General features: G+C 38.5%; 1 protein-coding gene across 2 annotated transcripts in view; it reads right to left on the reverse strand.

Annotated features, from left to right (window-relative positions):
* The window catches only part of LOC117576427 (uncharacterized), a 46,948-nt gene extending 21,616 nt beyond the window's left edge, over positions 1-25,332 (reverse strand). For both annotated transcript variants that reach the window (XM_034261171.2, XM_034261173.2), the window contains exon 1: positions 24,102-25,332. In XM_034261171.2, the coding sequence (XP_034117062.1) occupies positions 24,102-24,768 (667 nt within the window). In that variant the 5' untranslated portion in view covers positions 24,769-25,332. The remainder of the gene's footprint in view (positions 1-24,101) is intronic.
* Positions 25,333-27,169: the final 1,837 nt, after the last annotated feature.

Here is a 27,169-nt window from a genome sequence, read left to right on the forward strand (position 1 = left end):
TAAACTCCCCAAAATTGCGATTACAGCGCACCCTACAAATTATCGATAAAACTGAGAACCAGCAGTGCATCTCAAACTGTGTGCGCACTCAACCTTAGTTAATTGGGCTAAGGTCAAAAGAGCACTTGAAAAAGTTCTCACAGCGTCGCAGTTAATTTATCAATGTTGAAGGCGACTTATCACAAAAAATAGGAAAACAGCAAACGCAACAAGCCAAGCACACACACTCAGACACTGTGGTTATAAATGATGAGTCTGGGACAAACTGGCGTTACCTGAAAAGCCAAGCTTATCACATTGTCTGGCCCGGCTTTAACAAGCGATGATTTATGTGTAGAGTCGCTGCTGCTGCTGCCGCTGTTGTTGTTGTTGTTGAGCTTAAAGCCAAAGCAGCGAAAAATTTGTAGGCAAGAGAGCTTTACATATTATAACATAACATACATAAATAGCACAGCGAGAAACAGTTACAAAGGGCGTGAGACTGTGTGTGTGTGTAAGTGTGCGTACGGTGTAGTCACATGTGCTTTATTGCCAGCAGCGGCAAAAGCAAAAGCAAGAAAAAAAAGTTTTTATGCGGCAAACTCTCTGGTTGCTATTTTAGCAAATTTTCGCATGCCAACAAAAGGCAGGCGACGTTTTGAGGGCATAAATTGCAAAGCCAACAACAGCTACAGCAACACCAACAACAAGAAAGGCAAAAGCCAAAGCAGCAACAAAAGCTCGACAAATTTATGCAATGTAACGGCAATAGAGCAACAGCAGCAGAGCATGAAAAGCCGAAAGGGACAGCGTGTGTGTGAGGAGGTGAGTGCATAAGAAAAAGTGAGTGTGTGAGTGAGTGAGAGGAGTAGTAGTAACAGCAGTAGCAATCAACGAGCAAAATGTTGCTCGTAAAGCGACCGAAATGTTGCCAGCGAAATCCGAAAACAACAAAAAGTTGACAACGTTAACTGGCAACACTACGAAACGAAACGAAATATGGAAAACCAAAAGAGAAGTGACAAAATTGGTTTTGGCTCTGTCATTTAGCTCGTTTCAAATCTCATTAAAACCGTTGCTAAAACCAAGCTCAGCCCCAGAGGGCACTCAACAACAACAACAACAACAACAACAAACGACGTGCAGTTTGCCAAAAGCCGGCGATTGACTTCTACAGCTGCGCTATTAAAACTGATTTATGCGACTCGCTCGCATCGTTTGCCACTGATGTTGTTAGTGTTGTTCCATTGTTGTTGTTGCTGTTGTTGTCGCCGTATCAATGCCCGAGGCACACCCACGCACTCTGGATTGCCCAAAAATGGGCAAGTCACGTGATTTGCTGCCCATAATAAAACCCATAAAAGTTCGATGCGTCGTCGTCTGCGGTTTCTCATACATCGTCTGGTGGTGGAGACCAAACTACCATAGGGTTAAATCTTATAGGCAGACAACGAACGAAGGAGAGAACCGAGCCAAGCTAATCAACTGACTTATACTTTTATAACTACTTATGACAATGATGGCAGATAACGCACGGCTGGCCATCAGTTCCACTTGGAATGGAATGCTGAAGGGGTTTGCCTCAATTTTAAGATTATTTTTTTGTGTATAGTTTATTTATTGCACGGCAAACTGGAAATGTTGACCCAGCAAATAGATAAAAGATATTCGGCATACTAAAAAAAGACTTTAAATAGATTTCAATTTAAATTAGGAAAGGGTTTTATCAAAAGAGGAAATACAAGATTTTGATTCTTTGTATGAAACGAAAAACTAGAAAAGTTTACCGATATAAAAGATATTCGGTATACAAAAGACTTTAAATAGTTTTTTAATTTAAATTAGAAAACTATTTCATCAAAAGAACACCGCACTTTTATATTTAAGATTATTAGAAAAGTTCAAGAAAGAAAAATAAATAACAAGATATATTTAAATAGAAAAAATATTTTATCAATAGAGGAAACAAGAATTCTACAAAATAAGGCAGCTTTTAATTAAAATGGATAAAACATGTTTGGTTTAGAAAGGGTTTTAAATATATTTTACTACAGATTAGAAAAAACAAATAAGAACTTATAGGAATTTTTTCTTTTTTTATTGAACTAAGACTATATTTCATTTTAAATGGGAATTGTTTTATTGTTCTTTTAAAGAAATTTCCTTGTTAAGCCTCAAATGAATAGTCTTCTAAAAAACATGCTAAATGTTTAGTCGGTTTAATGAAATTATTACACTTTCATTCTAAGCACAGGAAATAAATTATTTTCCTGTCTCACTTGCTAGCTCTTCCTCCTTGTCTTGGGTTTTTTTTTTGATCCCTCACGACTTGTTCCACTTTTGATTAAACAATTGGCAAAGTCGACCTCCCACACTCTTAATTAAGTTCTGTTGTTTTTGTGAATCATTTTTATGAGCCCGAGACAATTTGCCTTTTTATTTAAATTAATTGACCTCTGTCGCTTGTCTTGACAGCAATTAGCGTATTTCTTTTGCCCTAATTAATAAATTTTTCAAGTCGGACTTTCAAGTAGCGCAGAGTAAGTGTAAAAACTTCCGTTGTCCGATAGTGTGGTGACTTTACGACCATGTAAGCTAATTAAAGATGAAAGACGAAAAACAGTTAAATTCGCTGCTAAACATTTCGAGTGTCGCCCCAACAAAGTCGTGAATACACCCACGCTTCACAGGCTGACGATGTGTTTAATTTCAATTTCAATCATGAGTCTGTCGCGTCTATCAATCGATTTTACAGCCCCGGGACCGAACATAAACATTCTGGGCAACGGGAAAAATTGAATGAAAAATGCATTTCACACTGGGAAATGTCTGCCTGCTGTTGCTGTTGTTATTGTTGTTGTTCTCTGGTAGTTGCGGCCAATAAATTTAAGTGACATGCGTTTTTCAGCGAGTACCCGCGGGATAAGTTCACTTAACATTCCATCAGCTACGGGCAGACAAAGACAACAGAAGTGAGAGAGAGAGAGAGAGAGAGAGAGAGAGAGAGAGGCAGATATGCGATCAGCGAGACTGATATCATTAAGAGCAACATCCTCCATCCTCGAGAACTGGGTCCCAACCAAATACCCTCTTGCACCCTCTGCGGAAGTGTTTGCTACGGGGGTTAAAAATAAATACGGCAGCCAAACAATTTTATTGGCTTTTTCTCTAGTCTAAAATTAAACGCAATGCCCAAAAATTTTCTCGCTTGACAATCTTTCACATCTTTCTCCCCGCCGCCTGTGGCAACCACTTTAATGTGTGCTCCCTTTTTTTTTCGTCGACTCTTCCGCTCTCTTTCTCTCTCTCTCTCTCGCACTCTAAGACTGCATTTCGTATGCTGTGTGACATTTTCCATTTTTGGGGGAAACGCTGGATTTTCTTCTCGTTTTTTTTTTTTTACAGCTCATTTGCTTTGCACCTTTCAGTGTGTGTTTATGTTATTTTGAATTTGCCTTTTTTTTAATGCTAGAGACAAAAAATGATGCAGCTGACACTTGAAGATTATGGCAAATGTTTGATTTGAACTTGAAAAGAATAGAGCGCTGTCTTCTGACGACAGATGGAGTATCGGAGGAGGAAGCGAAGGAAACGGAGAGGATGTGTGTTGTGTCTGAGTTATGGGCGCGATATCCGGCTTAGGCCTACTCCACTATAGATAGCAAAGCGAAGCAACAAGAGCTCCACAAATGTTTATTAAGATCTACAAAAGCAGCCAAACCACATTGTCTTAGCCTGTCTGACTGTGTGGGTGTAAGTGTATGTGTTTGTATCTGTGTTTTGCTTCAATTGTCTTTAAGTATATCTCGCTGCTATGGAAATGGGCAGCAGCAGTTGGCCCTAGGCCTCGACTCGGCAATTGAGTTAGCATTGAGTAGTTCAATTGAAGTACACACCACGAGAGCCTCACTCGACTCTCGTCTGAGACCCAAAACGAGTTTGGCATTTCGTGGAAGACTTGTTCAACGAAAAAAAATATAAGAAACTCTGAGCTAAGAGTCGAGGGTATCCCGCTGGGCTGCCTATCCATATGCCACACCATCAAAGAGCAATCTTTAAAAGTATCTGTAACTATCTCTGTAGTTGTATCTCAACATGTTATCTACGTAGTCACATTACAAGCACACGCTCTCGATCTCTCTTTCTTTCTCTCTGTATCCATCAAAGACTTGGGAACTGCGAGTACATTAGCTGGATGGGGGCATTCTTCCATTATGGGGCGACAGCCTTGAACTATGCTCGAAACTACCTACTCAAGCTGAGCTTGGGAACATGACTGAAGCTTCAGCACTTATATAAACAGCACATAAAAGAAACTTACATAAGTAGGTAGCAGACAGAGTTTGGCAGATGGCAGCACACATAATAAAGTTGTTATGTAGAAAGTCTTATAAAAGGTATACAACAAACTCCCAGCATTTGCCTTACAGAACTTCGCAAGGTTGTAAAAATTTACCAACTTTCATTTAGTTAACAGCGTTTCTTTAAAGTCATTAAAAGCATCAGCTCCCATCGTGGCAATTACTTTATTTTATAAGCCTAAATTGATGAGCTTTTTGTAATTACTTTTTTTCTACAAAATCTTAGACTATTTTCCTTACATTGCTGGAAAATGCAGAATTAGTCTGTTCCCTTTTTTTATAATTTAAAACATCCTCACACGAACACATTTCTTTTCCAATAAAGAAACTTATTATCTATCTAGAAACTTAAGCAACTTTCTAACATTCTCGTGCTCTGTAGCTTAACATAGCTATGTTATTTTACATAAACCAACAATTAACATAAGCAAACATTTGCACAACAACTATTCTAATCATTCTTTTAAATGCGATCATCTTATAACTATTTTCCACAAAGTTATCATTCAGTTTTTTGCAATTTTGCATTTCTACATCTACAGCAACTCCCTAACATCAACTTCCTTAGCTTAACATAGCAATGTTAGTTTCCATAAGCACACAGTTAACAAAGGCAACTCTAACATCAACATCTGTAATTTAACATATCTCTGTTAGTTGCCATAAGCAAACATTTAACATGCGTAAATAACTTTATCTGTGCTTGCGCAATATCTTTTCTAATCTTTTTTTTGGGTGCGATCATCTGACTATATTTGCTCTTCAAGTTATCTTTCACAGTTTCCGCTAATTGGCCCTTAACACACTTTTTAGAGGCAATTTTCTCACAAGTCTGGTTAACTTCACAGTCTTTGGAAGTAATTTGCCGCTTTAGCGAGCTCAACACTCTTTTGTTTTTATGGTTTAATGTGATGATCTCATTGTAGGCAAAGCAAAATAAAAAACGCCACTGTTTTAATTACTCGACTAGCTCTCTAATTACGCGGCAGAGAAGAAGAGTCTGCGAATGCTGGAGTGACATTAAGTAGACGTAATTCAAGCCATAAGCCAAGCTAATCAAATTCACGCATAGGCTCAAGAACTTGAGGGCTTAAGCCGCTATTCAATTACAAAGTCAGGCGCTATTGAAAAGTGAATTAGCATTAGGAATTAGGCATTAGGCATTTAGATTTATGCGTTGCCTGCCTGCCACTTATGGGTGCAAATCCTCGCGAGGTGATTCTCAAAGCGAGGCAAGGCGTGGCGAGTCTTGAGCCTGTCGAGGCGTCTCACATTACACGGAGACCCTGTGGCTGGGTCACAGCAACATGGCGAGGTTCAAGCAGCCCGCGTAATGCATTTTGCATTAACTTTTTTGCAACTGCAGCAAGGAGCCAACAATGCCAAGTGGCAACTTGCAATAAGGGTGAGGCACAGACACAGGCGCGTCACATCAAGGGGGGCATGAGGCAGGGTCGCGAGTGCCTGCCAGTCTGGCAGTTGGAATTGCAACTCCAACTCCGGTTGCAACTTCAACTTCAACACCATCGCTGACTGGGTATTAAATTCACTCAGCACCAAAAGCTCGCAAGTGTTTTTTTTTTCTTTTTTCTGCTTCTGTTTTTACAACTTTTTTTCTTTTGCTCGCGCGACAGTTTTTCGCAAAGTTTTCTGACACGTGTTAAAAATAAATGAAACAAGTAAACAGAGCACAGAAGGTGACATGGGAAATGCCCTATAAATATTTAAAAAGCAACTCAGGTGTTGCAGCTTTATACAAACTTTGTAATACAGACTCGATTCTACATATTTGTTTATCTAAATTTTAGGTACTTAGTGCACATTAACAATAATTATAAACACAGCGTAAATATAAATAAAATACACACATTTTTTTAAATATTTTCGGATTGAATCATCAAGTTAAGTAAATAAATATTGAAGAAATCTTTTGACTCATTGAATCATCAAAATAGAAATCTCTAAATTCTGCTAGCTAAATAAGAGAAATCGCTTAAGAAAAAAGCTAAATTGCTTGCAGAAGAAGCTGCTATTTTATTGATCGAATATAACTTATTTAAAAATGGAATTGAAAGTAATAAAATATGCTTCATAACATTTGGTATTGGAATACATCATGGAAGACATCATATATCCAGAGTAACATATTTTCATAATTTTTGAAGTTTTACAAGCTGACCTTTAATCGAAAATTTCGAAACCTTTTTTGAAATATTTTGTACTTGTAAGGTACAAAGTAGAGTAATTTATTGATCGAAAATATAAAAGTAATGAAGTAATGATATATTAAACAGAATAATGTTCAACACGATTTGAGGACAACTGTTCCTGTCAACGCCGACACACCAACTGCTTCTCGTCGATCTTGCTTTCATTATCAGTGCTGCCATATCCTTTCACTAAGCTCGCGTTGCCACTCGTTGCCACCCACCAGTAGTGCCACACTTCACATATATATATTAAAAATATATGTATATATATAATAATAATATAAATAATAATAATATATATATTTTATAAAATTGTTTGTCAAAAAACATTTATTTTAAGAGAAATTCTGATATAAACTGACAAAGTATTTGCAAAATTTGAAATCTCATAATAAATGTGGATTATTTGCTTATGGGGTTTATTTAGACAATATTTATTGGAAAAAGAAAGAGTTAAGGACTTATAGAATCAACTGCAAATACCCCGTGACACCTTGAGAAGCCAGAGGGCATCGGAAGAAGCCTTGTTGCCTTGGCGGTGCGCCTTAAAGTAGACAACAGGAAATACTGCAAACATTTGGCAACACTTCGTCCGAAAAACGGCAAGAGAAAAAAAAACACCAATGAAGCGAACAGAGTGTGAGAACAACGACGACACAGGGGTGTGTTGAAGTTCAAGAAAAAAAAATGGAAGTGAAGAAGGATAAAAACATAGCAAAGAATAAGGCAAGAATTCCCCCTTGAAACAAAAGGCAAAAACAAGGAGAACCGAGCACAAAACGAAAAAGTGCCGGTAAAAATTCCCAGGGCAGGTACAGAATAAATAGGGAAAGGAAGGGAAGAAGAGGAGAAGCAAAGGCAAAGGCAAGGAACAGGAACTGCAAGCAAGGAAACAGAGTCTTAGGGTAAACAAAGTAGAGAGCGTGCCCATAGCGAAGACATGTCCTTGCCCATCTCTCTCTCCTTCGCTCTCTCTCTCTCTCTCTGGGAAACAAACTGCAAAAGGCTGTGAATGAAACTCGAAATTTGAAGAAACATCACACTTATGCATCATCATTCATTTCTCATATGCCACAAAGACATCGAAGACTCGAGGATTTTTATGGTTTCCTGTGCTGCAGCAAAGACGTCACTGTCGAAGCCCTTGTGAGGCGATTAAATTACACGAGAGTTGCACAAAAGAGCTGCACTGCACAAATATTTGCATGCAACTCATTACGCGCAGCCACAGATACAACACAGATGCAGATACACAGATACAGATACAAATTGCAGAGCGCAGAGCGAACGTAGTTTGTTTGCAACTCGATAAGCAGTTAATTGCTTAGACAAATGCCGCACAAAGCTGCACATAATTGAATCCAAACAACACAACAACAAATGCTTTTATTTATAGACCAAGCGAGGGAGGTGGACAAGAAGAGCGGGGAGAGGGGAAAGTGCGGGGGTGAAACTCTCTATGGCTCCCCTGGGCCACATTGCAATTGTCATGCGGCAAATGTTTTCGTTATTTATGTTGATGTACAAATTTAGAAAGTTTCTTTTTTCAGTCTGTTGTTTTTAGGAGCTTTGCTTGAACTTTTGAACTTGCGGCTTTGCCACACAACGGATATCGAATATCGGTTGACAATTTGCAATTGGCAAAAGCGACCACAAAACCGATTCGGTTGCATTCAGTTTAATTACAGGCCCAATGCCAATATGCATAGAAAGTTGGCCAAGAAGCGCACTCCACAAGTCCTGATCAAGCAAAAGTGTGTTCTGTTGTCTCTGTGGCAAGGTGCAGCAGCTAAAAATAAAACAAGTCTAAAGATTTGTCCCAGCACACAAAGTGAAAGGCCCAAAGTCAGCAGCTCACGGTTTTGGCCTATGTTGGTGGGTTCAAACTGTGTCAACTTTCCCAAAACAAGACAACAGCAAAGAATGTGGCACTCTTAGATTTAAATAGAGATGGTTGGGGAGGGGAGGGGAGGGAGGGGAGGGGAGGGGAGGGGAGGAAGCGTGCACTTGATGGCAGACACAACTAATATGTCTCCCTCTACTTATCACACTTTTATCTCTCTGTCTGTCGCTTATCGTTTAGTCATTAAGTGCAGACGACGTGAACATAATCAAGAGTGGGCAAGAGGGAATGAGGGAAAGACTGTCTCGAGGAAATGTGCAATTTAAGGTGTCTGCTGACAACATAAACAGGCATCAAGTGCAGCTAGAGATAGAGATAGAGAGAGAGATAGCGATAGAAGTAGAGGGAAGGAAAGGGAAGCCAGCACATTTAGTGGAAAACAACTTAACTGTCTTCTGTCTAACAGAAGTGTGCACATCCTTGAGCCCAGGCCAGACAAGCTGCCACTCTCCCCCCTCCTCTGTCTTTCCCCACAAACTCAAACAGACGTAATTATGCCTCATTATGCGACTTGCATCTCTCTCTTTGCCTCGGACTGCGTCTCGTCTCGTCTCGTTAATGTCTTCGACAAACAGCCGATGGCATTGTAAACAGCAAACAGCAACAGCAACAATATAATGAAATTGTAAATACATTAATTGTAAACATTTGAACGGCCGCAGTCACAAATATTTGTCGCCCAACTGCCGTCTTTAATCACACAATTTTGTAGTTTTTTAAATACACTTTGCTGCAGGGCAACAAACTTGTTGAGACAGACTAAAGATAGATTGATTATTTGACAATTTGCAACATGAAGATTAATATTAATTAAACTGTTTTGTATTCTCATTTAATATTGATTATTGTTTGATTAAAAAAGAATATATAAAAAAGGAACTTAAAATTTCCCATTCTATTAATATTGTATATCAATCAAATATTAAGTGAAATATGTATTATCTTTTTTATAGTTTACTTTCAAAATGATAAATGAAAGATAAACTTAAAATTTCCTAAACGAAGCTAAACATCAGCTAACAAATATTTGAAGATAAACACTTTAGTTTTCTGTCTTAAGTTTTCTTAGAAAACTTTTTATTATAATATATATTATTTCTAGATTACTAGAAAACAAATTAAAAAGAATCTTACAATTTTCTAAACTAAGCTTAATATAATACTAATTTCAAATATTTTATAAGTAAACATTTTTGGTTTCCTCCTTTAAAACCAAACATCAATCATATCAATATACAAATTTTCATGTTTAATCGTATTTCTTTTACAACTGACTTAAAAAAAACCTGTGAAGAGCATTTGCACTTCGTCGACCACAAAAAAAAACTTGACTGCACTTTTCGTGTATCTCTTTGGTTTTTCTTCTTGTTGAAAACATTTCGAGTATTTCAAAATATTCAATGCTGTCAACACTTTGGCAGTCGACTCGAGTCGCGCGTCGTGTACTTGGACATTTGACATTTTTCCTTTGCCCAGCGCAAACAAATCATAAATAAAAACTGATAAAAAAACTGAAAATCATGAGACAATCTTCTCTGGCTGGGAACTTGAGACTCGGCTACAATAATGTATTTTAAAGCAAAAGCGTAACGAGTAAATTATGAAATCGATAGGGATTTTGATGGTCGCATTAGGCGCGCTTTTAATGATCAATTTGGAAAGTTTCGGTCATAAAAAAAAAAAATCAAATGCCTCAGAGTCAAAGAGCGTATTTTTTCGTTCATTGTTATTTTTTGATTACGAAAAACCAGTTAGTTAATTGTGACTAGTTGGCTTTAATAGTGTTTTAGCCCGGTCGCCATGTGGTTTTTTTTATCACCTGTTGTCAGTTTTTAGCTGTTGATAAGACTCCACACACACAATACACAATACACAAGAGACACACCCAACTAGCGTGGCGGCCTTATCGAGTTAGTTGGCTTATCAAAGGTCACATTGGATATGTCAACAATCGCATTGTGCATAAATCTGTTTAATAGATTTCCAGCTAGCTATAAAATAGCTCGACTCTATAAACAATTGACAAAATCACCAACAAAACAAAAAAAAGGGCAATTTTTTATGGTATTTTACGATGCGGTTCTTTCAATAAGCAAACTAATTTTGATTTATTGAAGCGCTTGCAAGACGCTGATTAATGAAAAGAACGATCATGAGTTATGCAGCGCTCTCAACCAGCATGCTTTTTGGGCTATTGGCCCCACAACCCAAGAAAAGCCAGGCAAATTAATTTCAGTTCTTTGGCAGTCAACAAAAAAAAAAAAAAAGCAAGTGTGAATAAACAGCGAATAGACTGATCGACCTACAGATACTTTGCAGCGAGTTATAGATACTTTTCTAGGGCACAAAATAAAACACAGCACTATCGGTATTTGTGCAGATTAATTTATATTTATTAAGCAACATAAAATCATAAATTTTCCAAGGCAAAAATAGTATAAAATAAAGTTATCTACACAGAGAGAGAAAAGAGGTTCAAAACTTTTCAATCTTAAAAACATTCATGAAATTCATGAAATACAAAACCTTTTAATCTTAAAAAAGTTCATGAAACAAGATATTACTTTCATCAGGTTTTGAAACAAGAAGTTAAAAACTTTTTAATCTTAAACAAATTCGTGAAAGAAGATATCAATATCAAAAAGATTTTGAAACAAGCTTTCAATCTTAAATCTTCAATTTTCTTCAATATGAAATATTTGTTGTTTTCCGATATATATAAACTATTTTCAATATTAATAAAAATTCTCCTAAGAATAATTACATTCTAAAAAAATTTCCTGAACTAACTAACTTTAATAATCAATCATCGATTTTATGTAAAACTATTTTCTTCTGTACATTTTCTGTTTTATATTTGATAGTTAAGAACTTTTCAATCTTTAAAGAAGTTAACTGCAAAAATGGTTAAATCTAAAAAAAAATTCTTGAAACGTGACTTTAATATCAATCATCATTTATATACATAAACTATTTTCTGCTGTACATTTTCCGTTCTATATTTTTACTACCTTTGTTTTATATCTTACCTCACAAAACTGTCGCTTATCTTGCGCCTTGTATTACACACATTTTTATGGCTTGTAGATACCCAATTTAAGCATTTTATTACTACAGGGTAAATGTACATTCTACATATGCAATGTCTCCTATTGAAGGTTCCCCAACACTAACAACACTAACAACACTGACAATTAATTATTCGTCGCAATGCATTTTCATTAGATATTATGACATTTTTATGTGCCTATCAAAAAGTGCTTCGAGGGTTGCTTGCCTGGTTATTAATTTTCGGAATTGAAACATAAATTAAGCAACAGATGTCCATAAAACATTTGTAGCACTTGTCATATCGGGATCTAGTTAGTTGAGGGTGTGAGTCAAGTCTATCGATAAGGAAAGACTTCGACAGCCAACGGATGCTGACCACTTGAAATAGTATTTTAATGGCTTTCTCGCATGACCATCTTCGCTCTCTAATGCCAAATCAATTTTCAAGCACATAAATCAGTGAAAGAGAATAGAAGAAGGCAATAAAAACGAGCAAACGAGATAAAACTAACAATAAATTAAACAAAGAACTATAATATAGAAAAGAAGAACGTTAGTATTGAATAATGTTTATTCTTTTCTAAAAACCAATTTGGCTGTGTTCCGAGTTAAGTATGAAAAATACCCTAGGAAAGCGACTAAAATTAGTTGGTAATTTGCTTCATTAGCAAATCCATCAATTTATCTTGAATAAATGCGCCCAGCCTCGCCTGCAATCTTCAAAGAAAGAAAGAAAACCATTTTCCCACCACGAAAAGAAACCAAATTTCCAACACTTTTTTGTTGCTCGTTTTTCTCATTTTTCTATGCCAACAAACAGTTATAAGCAAAGAGGGAACAAAGCCAGGTAACGACTAGAAAATACCTCGTAGAAATAATAAACATTTAGTTAATATTTTTAATGGTTTTTATTGTTTAAATTTGTAGCCTCAAAGCTCGGTAAATGTTTCCGAAATATGCATTTTTATGATTTATGTTTATGTTGTTGGACTTTTGGAGGCTGGTCATGCCCTCTGGCTGTTGGGTATAACATATAACATATATGAAAGACAGTTTTGCCGCCACATAAAAAGCACAAACATGCTACACAAAAGCAAAGCGGAAGGCTGGCAACCCATTTGCCCCATTCGCATGTTGAAGACTGTAAATCAATGACACCGAAAATCTTGGGACTTCAAATTGCAACAAGCTAAGAGAGGGAGAGAGAGAGAGGGAGGCAGAGGCAAGGCGGCGACGCAGCATGATAATTAAGAACAAATTCATTTACACTTTCAAATGTATTTTTTTTTTTTTTGCTGCTGCGGGGGCGTTGCCTTCGAAGAGTCTCTTTCATTGGACTTGACATGTTTTGAGCGCTTTGGAATTTATTTGTTGTGCATGCTGCGAATGCAGACAAATAAGCGGGGAGCGGGGAAGAGGGGGAGGGAGGAGAGACACTGAGATTGCCGCTGAAGCGAGGCAACAGCTGTGCCCCTTTGGGAAATATTTTGTGTGTGTTTTGTTTGTTCTCTGTCGCAGTTTATTGAACTCTCCTCGCCTCGAGAGTTCGGCAATTGCAAAACAATGCGAATGTGAATGCGATTGTAAATATGAGTACTCATCTCATATTCATAATATTGTACTTGCGTGTTGGGAGTGTACGAAAAGTGGGTCACAGCTCATTAAAATTGGAACCTCGCGCTGATCTTTAGCTTCCATTTATCGCAAAATTATTACAAGCAGCGACGCCTTCTTTCCCCTTACTTCATCACATTAATGCCGCGCACGTGTTGCCATGCCTTCTTTACAGTTCCAAATGTGGGCTAAACTGCTCGTTAACTTGGCCATTGTGCGTTTCATTCGAAAGCGGCATTCAAATGCCAGGTTGCACTTCCGCTTGTGACAGTTTTAAGCGCCACAACGCACCGGAAATGCGTACGCATAAATATGGAAAAAAATAGTGTATACAAAGAAATGAATACAACAAAAAAACCTCTCTAAACAGTTTTCAATGTTCCAAACAGAAATCACAATAAAAAAAACATCACTGAATAGGCACTTGAAAACATTATGCATACAGCTGAGGGAGCAAAAGCGAGGCTGATTGAGTTTATACCCTTTAAAAATAAAATAATAAAATGTAAAGGGTAGTTTTTGATTGAGGATTAAGCCGAAAAGAGCGCGACTAATTTGGTATATGAAATGTAGCTAAAAGATACTTTTGGCAGCATGTAACAAGATGCGTTCAAACTAAAACTACGAGATTATCTTTATAGTTATAGATAGATAATGCAGATGTAGCCCAAAGATACTTCAATGCCTGGATTCTATAGAAAACTATGACAGCTATAAAATGTGACTTAAAGATACTTTTTGCAGAATGTATCAGTATATTATTTCTTGAAAGTAATTAATTTGGCAGAGTGTGACAGAAGATTTCCAGGTTTTAGTTTCCCTTAAGATGTGTATAGAAAATGAAGTGGATGCAACTTTAAGATACTTTTTACACAGGGAACACAGATGTGTCTTTCATTAAGATAATTTGAAGTTCATGTTTCACTTCATAGTTATAGATACAAAGAATGGATGAAGTAGATGTATCTTTAAGATACTTTTTGCACCCATAACAGAATATTTTCAATGTGAACTAACGACTAGATTTTTTTCTTAGTTATGTGTACAAAACTTTTAAAAATGTGTATCTTAAAGATATCTTTATGTATCTTCTGCACACAACTGCTATAACATAGACATTTTGCTAACATTTTATAGGCATTTCAAACTCGTTAATAGCACATTTTTTGCTTTCATTACTGCTCAATCAAATGTAGCATAAATCTACTTTCTGCCTTGAAGCTACACTTGATTGTATACAACTAAAGTCATTACTTCGCTCATAGTTGCTCTCACTGCATGTTGCACAAGCACACAAAAGTATCTCAAAGATACTCGTATAGCAGCAACGTTTTAGGGGTGCACTTAATTATATGACCGTAATTTTGATTACACTTTAAGCGAGAGCAAAGCGCAATCAGCAAGCCATTTGATGACATTTTGAGTGCCTGTCAAATCGCTTTGCAACCCTTCAGAAGAGAGCAAAGAACTGAGCCCAAAACCCGTAATCAATCGAGCATATAGGGACAGCTGTTGCTGTTGTTGCCTGGCTGACTGACTGACTGACCCAGTGCAAAATCAATGGGCAAATAGTCAAACAATTGTTGAATTGAATCGTTGTTTGTTGCATGTTCTGCTTCGGCTTCTGCTTCTGCTTCCGCATTCACATCCGCAACAAACGCGTCAGTTTATGGCTCATTGAGTGAAGCGGAGGCTTTTCCAAACAATAGGCCAGAGCCAAAAGTTGACCCAAATGATGGATTTTAATGGATGGAAGCAAGCATGCATCATCATCCGCATCCACATCTACATCAACAAGCAGCACACAAAAGGTTGTCAGAGATATTGTTGAGATACTTTAGTTACAGAGCGAGCGGCAAACGTCAGTTGTCGTTATATCCGCTTCCCAGACACAAACCAACTATATAGTATATAACATAATTTACGTCTCTTCCGCTTGGCAGCAGCAGCAGCAAACTTTGCAAGCAACGAGTTCTTAAGCTGCCTCCCTGAGAAACGTCATTACAAATCCGGCAACAGAGCCAAAAAGTATCTTTGGGCCATCACAAGTATCTTTTACTGTGTTTCTTTGGCCTTCCCATTTCGATTTGCCCTAATGTCAGAGCATTGTAATTGCATTTCGTGCTGCAACCTCTTCTGCTCACGACTTCGACTTCGACTCCGACAAGCTTTCAGTCTCTGTGTGTGTATCTGTGAGATACAATATCTGCGAGTCGGCATCTTTGGTGGCCGCATTGAGGCCAAACATTGGCTCCGATTTCAATCAGTTGGCAATTTTTATGTGCGCTAAGCCTTGGAATGTCGCTTGCAACTTGCAACTCCGAACTCTACAGCTAGCAAATGTATCTTAAGCTGTGTGTAGCTATAGATGTATCTGTATCTGTGTATCTGTTACGTCCGACTTAAGCGCATTAAGTGTGCCTCAAAACCTGCTTAAAGTGCGCTAAAAACGGGAGGCAGCTACCCTTAATTACACACATGCCACAATGCCCCTTAAGTGCGTCCCTTTTTGCCGCACAGAGCACAGCTGCTGCGTTGAAGACAAAGCCAGGCAGCAGTCAGCAGGATTTTTGTGGCGCAGACAAACTAATTATATAGTTTTCAGTGTGTGTGCATTTAGCGTAAATGCCACATGCCGCATGTCGAATATACATATATCTCTATGCCACACATATGTGTTGTATGCGACATGGCTGAGCAACCACGCCCACACCACAGCACACACACAACACCCACTCACACACACACACACACACACATATACACTCGAACAGTCGCAGACAAAAGCTTTGGAGTCGGGTCTCACCTGCAGTTTTGTTTGCTTCATTTTTTTGGAGCTCGCTTTTAAGCCAACTGCGTAGCCTCCTCCCCCACTAAGAGGGAAAGGGAAGGGGAAGGGGAAGAGGGGGAAGTTGAACTGTGTGGCGCATGACTTGGCAGTTGTTTGGAAAGTGGAGCCAAATCCCACGCACTCTGCTGTCGACTCTTCGACTACAATTTTCATGAGTTTCCTGTTTAATTTGCCCACTGACTGTGATGCACTGACTGAATGACTGACTGAGTGATTGAATGACTGCTGGAATGAGTGACTGACTGAATGTATGAGGGAATGACTCTGAGACTGCTTAATTGGCCATTACAAAAAACTGAGTCTAAGAGGCTTTTCAGCGACTTGCGCAAGCGCCGCTCGCACATGATTCTCGCTCGAATGGAAAAATGATTTTCTGAAATTCCCTTAACGTATGCAAATCAAGTGAAAGCTGTGCAGCAACTATGGCCCGAAAACTCTTTCACAGTTGACAAACTTCTGAACTTAACCTAAATGTTGAAAAAGTGAAAATGTTGCCAAGAAGGATTTTTGTTTGATTTTGTACCTTTTGCCCTCTTCTCAATCGAGACAGCGAGTTGTGTTAACATGCATCGAGATAAATATCGGAAATGATGTCAGTCAAGTGGCAGCTGCCTCTTTGCACCTCCCGCTGTTGCACTTTGTCTTTTGCCTCCTAAAACAAAACACAAAGAAAAGCAAAATCAGCCGGCGAACGGCTGGAAAAAAAAACAACAAGAATGTAACGAGTTTTCCATGTGGCAATCAGATGAATTGCAACTGTTGCTGGCAACACTTAGTTGCATTTAATTAATAACAAAAGAAAAGACGGCAACAAATAATGCTAAATGTGTCGAATTTGTGCACGCGATGCCAGCAACTGTTTGTGTAGTAAAGAGGGAGAGAAGAATGATAGATAGAGAAGGCAACAAAGCGAAAGGAAGACGTTAAACAATTCCAGCAACGGTAGCACAAGCCAAAATGCCAGCTGCTGCTCCTCAAAATAGTTGGCAATGTTTACACGATGAAGCATTTGCAGAAAAATGAAACATGCGATCATCTTGTGATAAATGAAGCTATTTTATAGCAATCTGGCATCAAGATACTTTAATTATAAAAAAATGCCAATGTTTACACGATGAAGCATTTGCAAAGAAAATATCACATATTTTCATAATTAGCGTTTTACAAATATCTTGATAAATTACGCAATTTGCGAACATCTTGATTATAATCTGACTTCAAAGTAGCTTAAATACAAAAAATGCTAAATAGTTGTAATGTTTACACGATGAAGCATTTGCAAAGAAAAAATTGACATAATTCCCTAATTAGCATTTTATAATTATCTTGATAAATTACGCAATTTGCGAACATTTTTGATTATAATCTGACATCAAAGTACCTTAAATACATAAAATGCCAAATAGTTGAAATGTTTACACGATGAAGCACATGCGGAAAAATGAAGTATGCGCTCACAATAAGATGAATTCCACTACATCATAAGATATCATAAGATATAACTATCTGGCATCAAAATTCTTTAATTAAAAAAATGAAAAGTTATTTTAATGTTTACACGATGAAGTATTTGCGGAAAAACGAAATATGTTATCATCATATTCACCTAATTCCACCATTATTCCGAATTACGCAATTCGCTGGCATAAAATTGTCATAATCAAAGTTTAAATAGATAACAGCATAATAATGATTAATTACTAAAGTTTACACGATGAAACATTTGCAGAAAAACAAAGCATGCGATTATCATATTCCCTCATTAGCATTTCACAATTATCTTGATAAATTACGAAAGTTGCTAGCATAAAATATGACACTCTGGCATCAAAGTAATTTAAAAAGAGATAAGCACATTATAATGGATGACTTCTAGTTTGCTAAAAAAAATTACGGGCACACTCTTTAAATAACTATTTGCATGTGATCTAATCCATTTTACTAGTTTCGCTACTATTTGTATACTAAATAGACTCCTATGTAGTTCAATGATATCACTAAAGTGTTTCCCAACCCCGCAAAACACCTTGAAAAACGTCGTCATCGTCGACATTGTATCTGATAGCAAAACAGGTGGCAACGATAAGATATTGATAAGAATGCAAAGAAAACAATGCGATATGTTAGCTGAACATTAAGTAATATGTATATATAGAGCAAACAGTTGCAAACTTAAACAGATTCTTTGGGGACATTTTAATTACGCTATCGGAAATCTTTCAAGTTTTGCGTTGATAACGCTTTTCGGAACTTCCCATTGAAAGTAACAGATTTGATTAACAAAACTATTGAAAATGATATTGTAAGATTCGTAATATAATTAATATAATATGAAGAGGCAGCAAAACAAAATAGTTTAATAGAATTATTATTATTTATTCTAGTATTCGTAAAGAAAGTGAACAGCTAAAATCAAGCTTCAAATATATTTGATTAACAAAGTATTGTCAACCAAATTGCGCGTTATTTTATATTAATTATATAAAGTGTTAATTGAAGACGAATCTTCTAGAGCAGAACCAAATATTCTATTGGAAATATATCAAACTAAAAAATAAGAAATATTTTATAATAAAAATTGAAGCAATCGAAAAGCATGGGAAACAAATGAAATTTAAAGAATAAATGCAATCTTGGGATACTTTTTTTGAAGAGAACTTAATTCCATAAATATAAAGATAATCGATTTGAAATTTACGGAATTATGAAGAAAACATTTTGTAGATACTTTTCATTAAATAAAAGCGAACTGCACTCTTGCAATACTTTTTGTGATTTGCCATAGATATGAAGATCATCTAATTGAAATTCATTAAATGAATTCTTTGAAATTCTTTGGATACTTTTTGATTTAATGAAATTATGCTCTATCTGCAATCTTGAGCTACTTTTGTTGTGCAATTAAAATCACAGCAAATGCTGATCTAATCTGATCTAATGACTGAGCAGCTGCCTCCGTTGTGCGCTTTGTCAAATCAATGCCCCTTTTGGCGGCAGTTGCAACACCCTAGAAGAGAAATATAAAAATACACAACACACACCCAAAAAGTCTGATTAATTTGCATATTGCATGACAGTTTGCGTGTGTGTGTGTGTGATAAGATCAACGACGCATCAGCTGCTCGCTAGAGGCAACTCGAACGACCCTTGCAACGCGCGGCACGTCAACAAACTTGTTTTTGTGCCACAAACAAAACAATTTTCGCACTGTCGCGTCCCGAGCGATCTCTCTTTCTCTTTCTCTATCTCTATCTCTCGCTTCACTCGAAGCATTTATTATGAATGCGTTTCGCGTTTGCATTTGCCACAATGAAATGAAAGGAAAAAGGGTTGTTGCAACATTGCCGTGTTTTTTGGGGCACACACAAAAACCTTTTGCGGTTTTGCGTTACCTGGACTAAGCAGCGGGATTCTCTTCTTTCCCCTTCGAGTCTGAGTTTAGTTGCGTGTTTTGGCTTGATGAATGAGAGTGAAAAATGAAACATAAATTGCTGTTGCTTTTGCTGTTGCAATCACTCGTCCGGAAATCTACAGCAGACAGTGCAGCAGGAAGGATGAAGGACAGACATCAGCAGGAGGACAACAGGAAAGACAGTCAGAAAGACAGACAGACAGACAGACGAATGTCATAAACAGACGACGCAGCACACACAAAGTGTTTTTCTTTAGCTTCCTTTACAGCACAGCAGACGCAACATTCACGTAATGTTTAAGAGACTTGTGTGTTGCAAGTGTGTGTGTGTGCTTGTAATTGAATTCAAGGTCTGAGAATCCGAGTTGCAGCTTTTCCAAAAAGCACTTGAAAACGAGGCAAACGCTGCTGCTGATGTTGCTGCTGCACAGCTAAATTCCAAGAAACAAGTTAAAGTTGATGCCACAAGCAGCAAGCAGCATGCCACCAAATGGCTATGAGAAATTCCAATGGCAAAGTAATGCAAGTAATGCCACGTCTTGTGGCACAGCCTCCGCTTCTCTCGCTCCCTCTTCCCTTCCCTCTGTTTTCATGCCTCTTCATGCAACTTCATCGTCATCTCTTCTCATGCCGCGCTGTGCGTGCTGTGGCAACATCGCAGTCGTCGCCGTCTGGGCTTGATTAGTGCCGCAGTTTACCTGTGGGATGCTGTACAGGTTTCTGGAACGAATCTATAAACTGAAATCGCATTTTGTTGTTGTTGGCTGCTCTCCACACAAAACTGGAAAATACCAACGCACACAAAATTGCGCTTTCTCTGTGGGATTCTCTCTCGTTGCACAGTTTTCGCCTTTTGTTCTACAAAAAACGCCCACGCTGCTCTCTATTTAGTTGATATCCTTTCCTTCTCGTAGTCGTGCATACCCCACACTGACTGGAAGCTCAGTTTTGTAATGGGCATTTGCTTAGAAAAACACGTTTTGGATTTGATAAATTAAATTTAAATGCCATTAAATTTCAACTGATATGCTTTACACGAGACGAGGCGAGTTGAGAAAGGTGGCAAGCAGACGTTGCTTGCCTCGAGCGCAGCATTCTCATGTAAATAGCTCTAGACACAACACACAGATACAAACAACACTCACACAGACGCGCTCTTATAGATTAGAAAGTCGTCTCCGTTGTCGTGGACAGTTTATGGCTTAGTTCATTTTAGACAAGGTGTTTATAGGGTATTTTGTTGAGCTTGCAACTGCAACTGCCACGCAGGAAACGATTAATCACAGTTTAAGGCAAACGCAGCCAGAACTATTTATGAGACCCTTAAAAGAGAGAAGACAATAGACACAAGCCCACATCTCCATTTAAGACGACTCCAATCGAAGCCCCACATCAATTTTGAAAAGCTGAAAAAGCGCCGCACTTAAAAAAAAAAACACACACACTCAAAATCGAACCCAAAGCAAAGCGATCGACGTTCTGAATGAAGTCTGAAGTCTCTGATGGGCGCATAGCTTAAAGTTCAATGACTGAAAAGGTGCGTTGTTGTTGTGGTTGTGGTTAGAGTTGGACTCGGGAGTTGTTGCATAGAAATGCAGCAGCTGCCACAGCAAATAAGACGGCAACTGCAACAAGAACTTTACGATTTACTCAGGCAAAAAAGGCAAACGTGCAAAAATGCAGCAGCAAAACCGCAACGACAACAACAACAACAACGACAACGACGACGATCGGCAATCAATCCGCAGATTGCCAGTTCTCCTTGCTGCTGCTGCTGTTTTGTGGCACGCAACAAGTTTCTTAGCCGTTGAACTTGTGGCCTTAACTACCGTCGACTTTTCAGCTACACTTGCTGCCTGCCCATGTTAAGCAAACAAAACGCAGCCAAGACGCAAACTCGAAGAATCTTATCTGCCACACAGCAGAGTAAATACAGCATAGTGCAACAAGCCTTGCCTCGTCTGTGTTGCAGCTTATGCAACCTGGAAGAGAACGCGTTCTCGCCCCCCTCCCCCGTCTCTTCACTTGTTGACAGCGCGCATCTATATCTATGCAAGTATTTATCTCTATCTAACTATCTCTATAATGTATCTGTATCTGTGTATCTGTGTGTTTGTGGCCGCGACTCGCTTGGTTTACATTTCGGTTTTGCGCTTCATGTGAGAATGATATGTTTGTTGGGAAAAATAAACAAAAAACGCCAAAGAATTTCCTTCATGCAACTGAGGAAAGTAAAGTGCCGACTGCCCCTCCCCCCGCCTTCCCTTCGTTCCTCTTCCGCCCCTTGGTTACAACAATCAAATGCTCATCAGCGCACTTGAAATACAATAATGCGTCGAATGTTTAAAACACAGAGAATAACAGAAAAAAAAACTTAAAGAGCCAAACAGCAGACCATAACGCACTGTATCTGTATCTTGTATCTGTATCTCATTCGTGCATTCTTCTTTTTACTTTTTTCTTTTTTTTTTGGGTGTGTATCTCATTTGTTGTTGGTTGAAAATGTTCCTTGTTGTTGCGTTTGCGAGCGCTTAAGGTTTATTTTCGTTGGCTCGTTTGTTTAGTTTTGTGGCAACACACACAGACATCCACACACACACATGTAGCAGCAGCAGACAGAACATGCTGCAGGTGGGAACAGGTTTTATGCGCTGCTCAGATGCGGGCCATATCTTTGGTCAGACTGCGCGTAATTTATTCCCACTGTGGCTGCAATTACTTTTTGGGAACACACAAGGCAGATAAAAAAAAAAAGACAAGCACAAAGACCCAAAAAGCTTGTATTAACGTGACGACGCTTAAATACTCTTTAATGGCTTTAACAATGTCAACTAACAGCTGCATGTTAACTAACAGCTATGCTTAACAGCATCAACTAATAGGAGTTCTTTGACTTAACAGCCAGCTTGCTGTTAACAGCATTCTTAAAGAACGGCTTATGTTAGCGCACTGTTAACATGCCTATGCAAATAACAGCTGCTGTTAGTGCAGGAATGTTAGAGGCAATTGCACTGCATGAGCCATTAAGTGCCAAGTGCACATCAAGTAATTGCACTTCCTGGCAATGCCAATGACACACATGTTATTTTTGTTTTTTTGGGATGGGAATATACGACAAAACGGCCCACGCATCGCACATGTGTGCGTTTTTCCACGCACATGAACTGTGCCAAATTTCCAAGTAATGAGCAACCATCCTTTGGCCAAAGTGGCTGCTTGGCGGTCATGTTCAAAGTGCACAGCAAGTAACAACTCAAACAACAACGGTAGCTCTCTGCAGTCCAGTCACGTACATAGCCAAGCAGCTCCTGGTTACATGTTGGCGAGCAAATATGGCCGATTGATAGCAATAGGCAACAGCAGCAGCAACAACAACAAGAGAAACGCAGCCAACGGTAACAGGCCCTCTCTATCCTTCTCTCTCGCTCTAGCTAAGAATCACCCCTGCTCAGTCTGCCTGTCCACGCATCGCTGCACAGCCCCCTTCTGGTGGTGCTGCTGCTGCTGTTTGCTACCAACTGTGGCTTCGTTAACATTTTGCCCACAAATGGCAACACGGCGATGGATGTCGCGCTGTAATGGCATTTCTAATATGGGCACATTAATGAGCAAAACTCAAATGCCAAACACGAGGGGGTAAAGGCACAGGTGAGTGCAAGCAAGCAAGCATGCAGTCTGCAAAGCTCACATGTGTGTGTGTGTATTGCCGAGGCCGACAATTGCAAAATTGCCGCTTGTAATTATGCATTGTAGTTCTGGTCTCTTCATACCTGAGCAATTAGCGCGTGCAGAGAAGCAGCTGCTTCTACTTCCCAAAGTGTTCCCATACAGCAGCTGTCAGCTGTCAAAATTTTACGAGTGCTAGAGCGAGATCGAGAGTTCGAGTGTGTGTTTTTGTTTTGCAAATCGAATGCATTCGATCACTCTGGCAACTCTACACCTTGCACTCACACAAAGAGCAATAACAACAACGAAAAGCTGCAGTCAGCGTCGCCAGACTGTCGACGGCTGTGTTTTGTTTTTGTAAGAGGCGAAAATTTCAAGTGAACTGAAATTGCTGTGCCAAGGCGAATTTTGCAAAATGTGGAACAAGCAACATACGATAATAACTTTTGAAATACAAAAATGAGCTACCGTTTTTTCTTTCACAATAGGTCGAGAAAAACAATGGTATAAAAACGACTTTGCCTGCTTATCTATAGCAGCTAATTGTGTGAACAGAAGCTGAAGATGGGCGGCCAGAGAGTAAACAAGGTGTTAATATTGCGCGCTGGGTAAATTGAAAAAGCAAAAGCAAAGAAGAGGAGACAGAGATAAGCTGTCACGACACCCGCAAGCAGCGAGGCAGACAAAAGCTTTTGCCGCATACAAAGCAGTGCAGGACTGAGTTAAAACGAGATGACAATAGTTAAGACAAACTTATGATAAACGCACTTGACTTTGTGTGCCTGCTATGAATGGCAATTGAATTACCCAGTCACGCATACATTTACATTTATGTTCATTATAGTTGTGTTGTAAAGAATTTAATAAAGAATGAATTCACTATAAGAATTAAATTTGTGTGATTGCCTTTGATAGTTTTACTAATAAAATAAAATGAATAACCACACCAAATATTTGTTTAATGTGTTGGTACACACATACCTATGCACCTGTACTACTACTACTATTCTATGTAGTTATATTTTAGTTAGTAGATTTTTTGGTATATACTTACGAACTGTGACCATTTTCGGATCGTAGGCACAAACGCGTCGCTCCACCGCCAAAATCTTGCGCTGCACTCGCCCCGCCCGCTCGCCCACCGACTGCAGATCACGCTGCAGATCATCGAAAATGTCGCTGGCGATGAGCACCAAACTGGCCAGTTGCCTCAAAGCATTGCTTAGCGTAATGTTGCTAATCGAATCGAATTCGTAGCCCGAAATAACGCGAGTTGTTGCTCCAGATGCTGTTGGGGAATGCGGTGCACTAAGGCTGCTGTGCCCATTCAATTTACCAGCACGCTGTTGACTCGCATGCCGTGAATTGGGCAGCGATTGTGAGGTGCGTGTTGGCGACGTCGATGCGGAGACAGAGGCGGCGGATGAGGTGGAGGGCAAAAACTCGACATGTTGCTTAAGTTTCTTCATGGGCAGCGCAGCCGGCGGACGCGGTTCATCATCCGCATCGCAATTGGTCACATTGTGTACCAAAGCTCTGGTCATACTGGCATCCGTCTCATCATTATTGGCAACAACATCGTTGTTGGTTTGCTTATTGATGCAATTGTTATTCGTGCATTTGCCCGGCGAGCATTGGAAGCGCGTTGCCGCTTGCCCCAAGCTGGCGGCTGTGGCTTGTGCCACATTCACGGGCTGCACCACGCGCTGTACGAAGGGCATCTCAACGCTCTGCTCTGCCTTGCTACCTGCTCCAGCTCCAGCTCCACATTGAAGCAAAGGTGATCAACTACAACAACAAAAGCAACAACGAAAACTGGTCAAACAACTTCTGCAGTTTTGAATCCTTCGTCGTCGCCTATTGTTGTCTGTTTTAGTGACGATGCTGCGCCAACATAAATTCCTTTGCTTTTAGCCGTTTAAGCACTCACACATACACACACACGCACAGAAAACTAGTTGGGCTGCTTAATTGAATGTAAACCGAACGAACGAATGAACAAACGAACCACCGGCTTTTATTTATGCACTCTTTTGAACTGGTTTATGCGGCAGCATTTTACACGCCGCACACGATTTGGTAATAATTACGATTTTATTGCTCTTCTGTTTCTCTTTTGCTCAGCCACCGCTATTTTTATGGCCGTTACGCGTGTTTGCCGCTCATTCAAAAAGGTGCGCACATAGACGAACGTACAACGTAAAACAACAATACACCAGACAAAGCGCCACCGTCGATCCGCTAGCACGTCATGCTCGTTTGCCGGTCAACAAAAACTACTTAACGCGCCTGTTAATTCTTCTCATGCAGCAACGTGACCGTAGATTTCAATTTCAAAATCCCATGCGAAATATACTAAGAAGGTAGTCACAATTGTAGCAAGGTCATACTGGCTTATGCATATCGACATATCCACACTTCACAGCACTGTTTTCGATAAACGGGGAACGCATTCGATTAATTTGGTGTATGGTGTTTTTGGCATCGAATTTTGCAAACATCGATATTGGCGGCATCAAAAACACCAAATACATTGGCGCTTCTAAATTTACATTAAAAAAAATAACGGAAATATTTGTTCGTTAAATATTCTTCAAGTACAATTATACTATATTTATGGGATAATAGTTCCAGTTTAAAACGAGTAGTAGTAGATAACTTTGCCATGAAACTAATGGTTTGCTTATTAAAAAAATAAATAAATACAAGAATGCAGGCACACAACATTTTTCTTCAATCATTTATTCCAATCAATGACAACAGAACAGTCCTAAAAGGTATACATATATTACTATATTGTGTTAAACAAAAAAAAAAATTAACTTACCACATTGGACAAACAGTAAACAAATTACAAATTGTATCAACCTCATAGTTTCTGTGCGGAACAAACAAAATATACTAATTTGAAAACTCTTTATAACGATAAGCGCGTCGATTACATACACGTTATATACCGCGGTCTAGCACCAGATTATATTAACGCCATGTTCAGCTATAAAACATTACTGGGAATGGTTACTCATTGGTTAATGCACAACGACTCAAATGATGTCCATCGTTATATTGACCATTTACTTAGAAATGGTAATCGCATCGATTCAACTGGTTCGGGAGGCTCCATACTGGATTCTGATATTCATACATTGAATGATTTTATGCAAAATCATATGGGTGACTTTAAGAATAAGTTGCTGTAACAACTAAACTATAAATTATTTTTGTATTTTTCATTAGTTTCATGACAACGTTATCTTTAACATCTACTCGTTTTAAACTGGAACTATTATCCCATAAAAATAGTATGTATAATTGTACTTGTACTTGAACTTACTGTTTTGCTTAATAAAAAAATAAATAAATATAAGAATGCAGTCACACAACATTTTTCTTCAATCATTTATTCCAATCGATGACAACAGATATTCGCAATAGAAGAGTGGCGATTAGTTTGAATAAAATATAATGGACATTGTTCCAGCAATTTATTCTTAAAGTCAGCCATATGATCTTGTATAAAATAATTCATTGTATTAATATCAGAATCCAGAATGGAGCCACCCCGACCAGTAGAATCGAAGCGATTACCATTTTTAAGTAATTTGTCAATGTAAGCGTATACATCATTCGATTTGTTATGCATTAACCAGTATATAAAAATTCCCAGTAATGTTTCATAACTGAACATGGCGATAATATAATCTGGTGCTAGAGCGCGGTATATAACGTGAATATAGTCGACGCGGTTAATAATCGTGTGAGCAATGTGAATAATATGCACCAAATAAATATACTTTTGTTCATTATTCGCTAAGAAACTGAATGCTTCTAGTCAGAGGTTAAGAAAAAGACTGATTTCCAACTTATTAGTTTAGTCAATCAGAGAGTCAAAAGATTTGAAAAACAATTACTCAAGAGTATCGACAGTTATTGCAACACACATATGCATGACAAAACGCAGTTTGAATGAAGTTTCCGATTCGCACTCGGCTTTTGCATTAATGATCGTAACTCTTATTGCTCTAGCAATAAATCCAAATAACTTAGAGTATGTGCAATTTGAAAGACCATATCATCCACAGTGTTCTCCCTTTAATACAATAATTGTCCGTAATGCCGTAA

The sequence above is a fragment of the Drosophila albomicans genome, chromosome 2R (genome assembly GCF_009650485.2).
Source record: "Drosophila albomicans strain 15112-1751.03 chromosome 2R, ASM965048v2, whole genome shotgun sequence".
Lineage (NCBI taxonomy): Eukaryota > Metazoa > Arthropoda > Insecta > Diptera > Drosophilidae > Drosophila > Drosophila albomicans.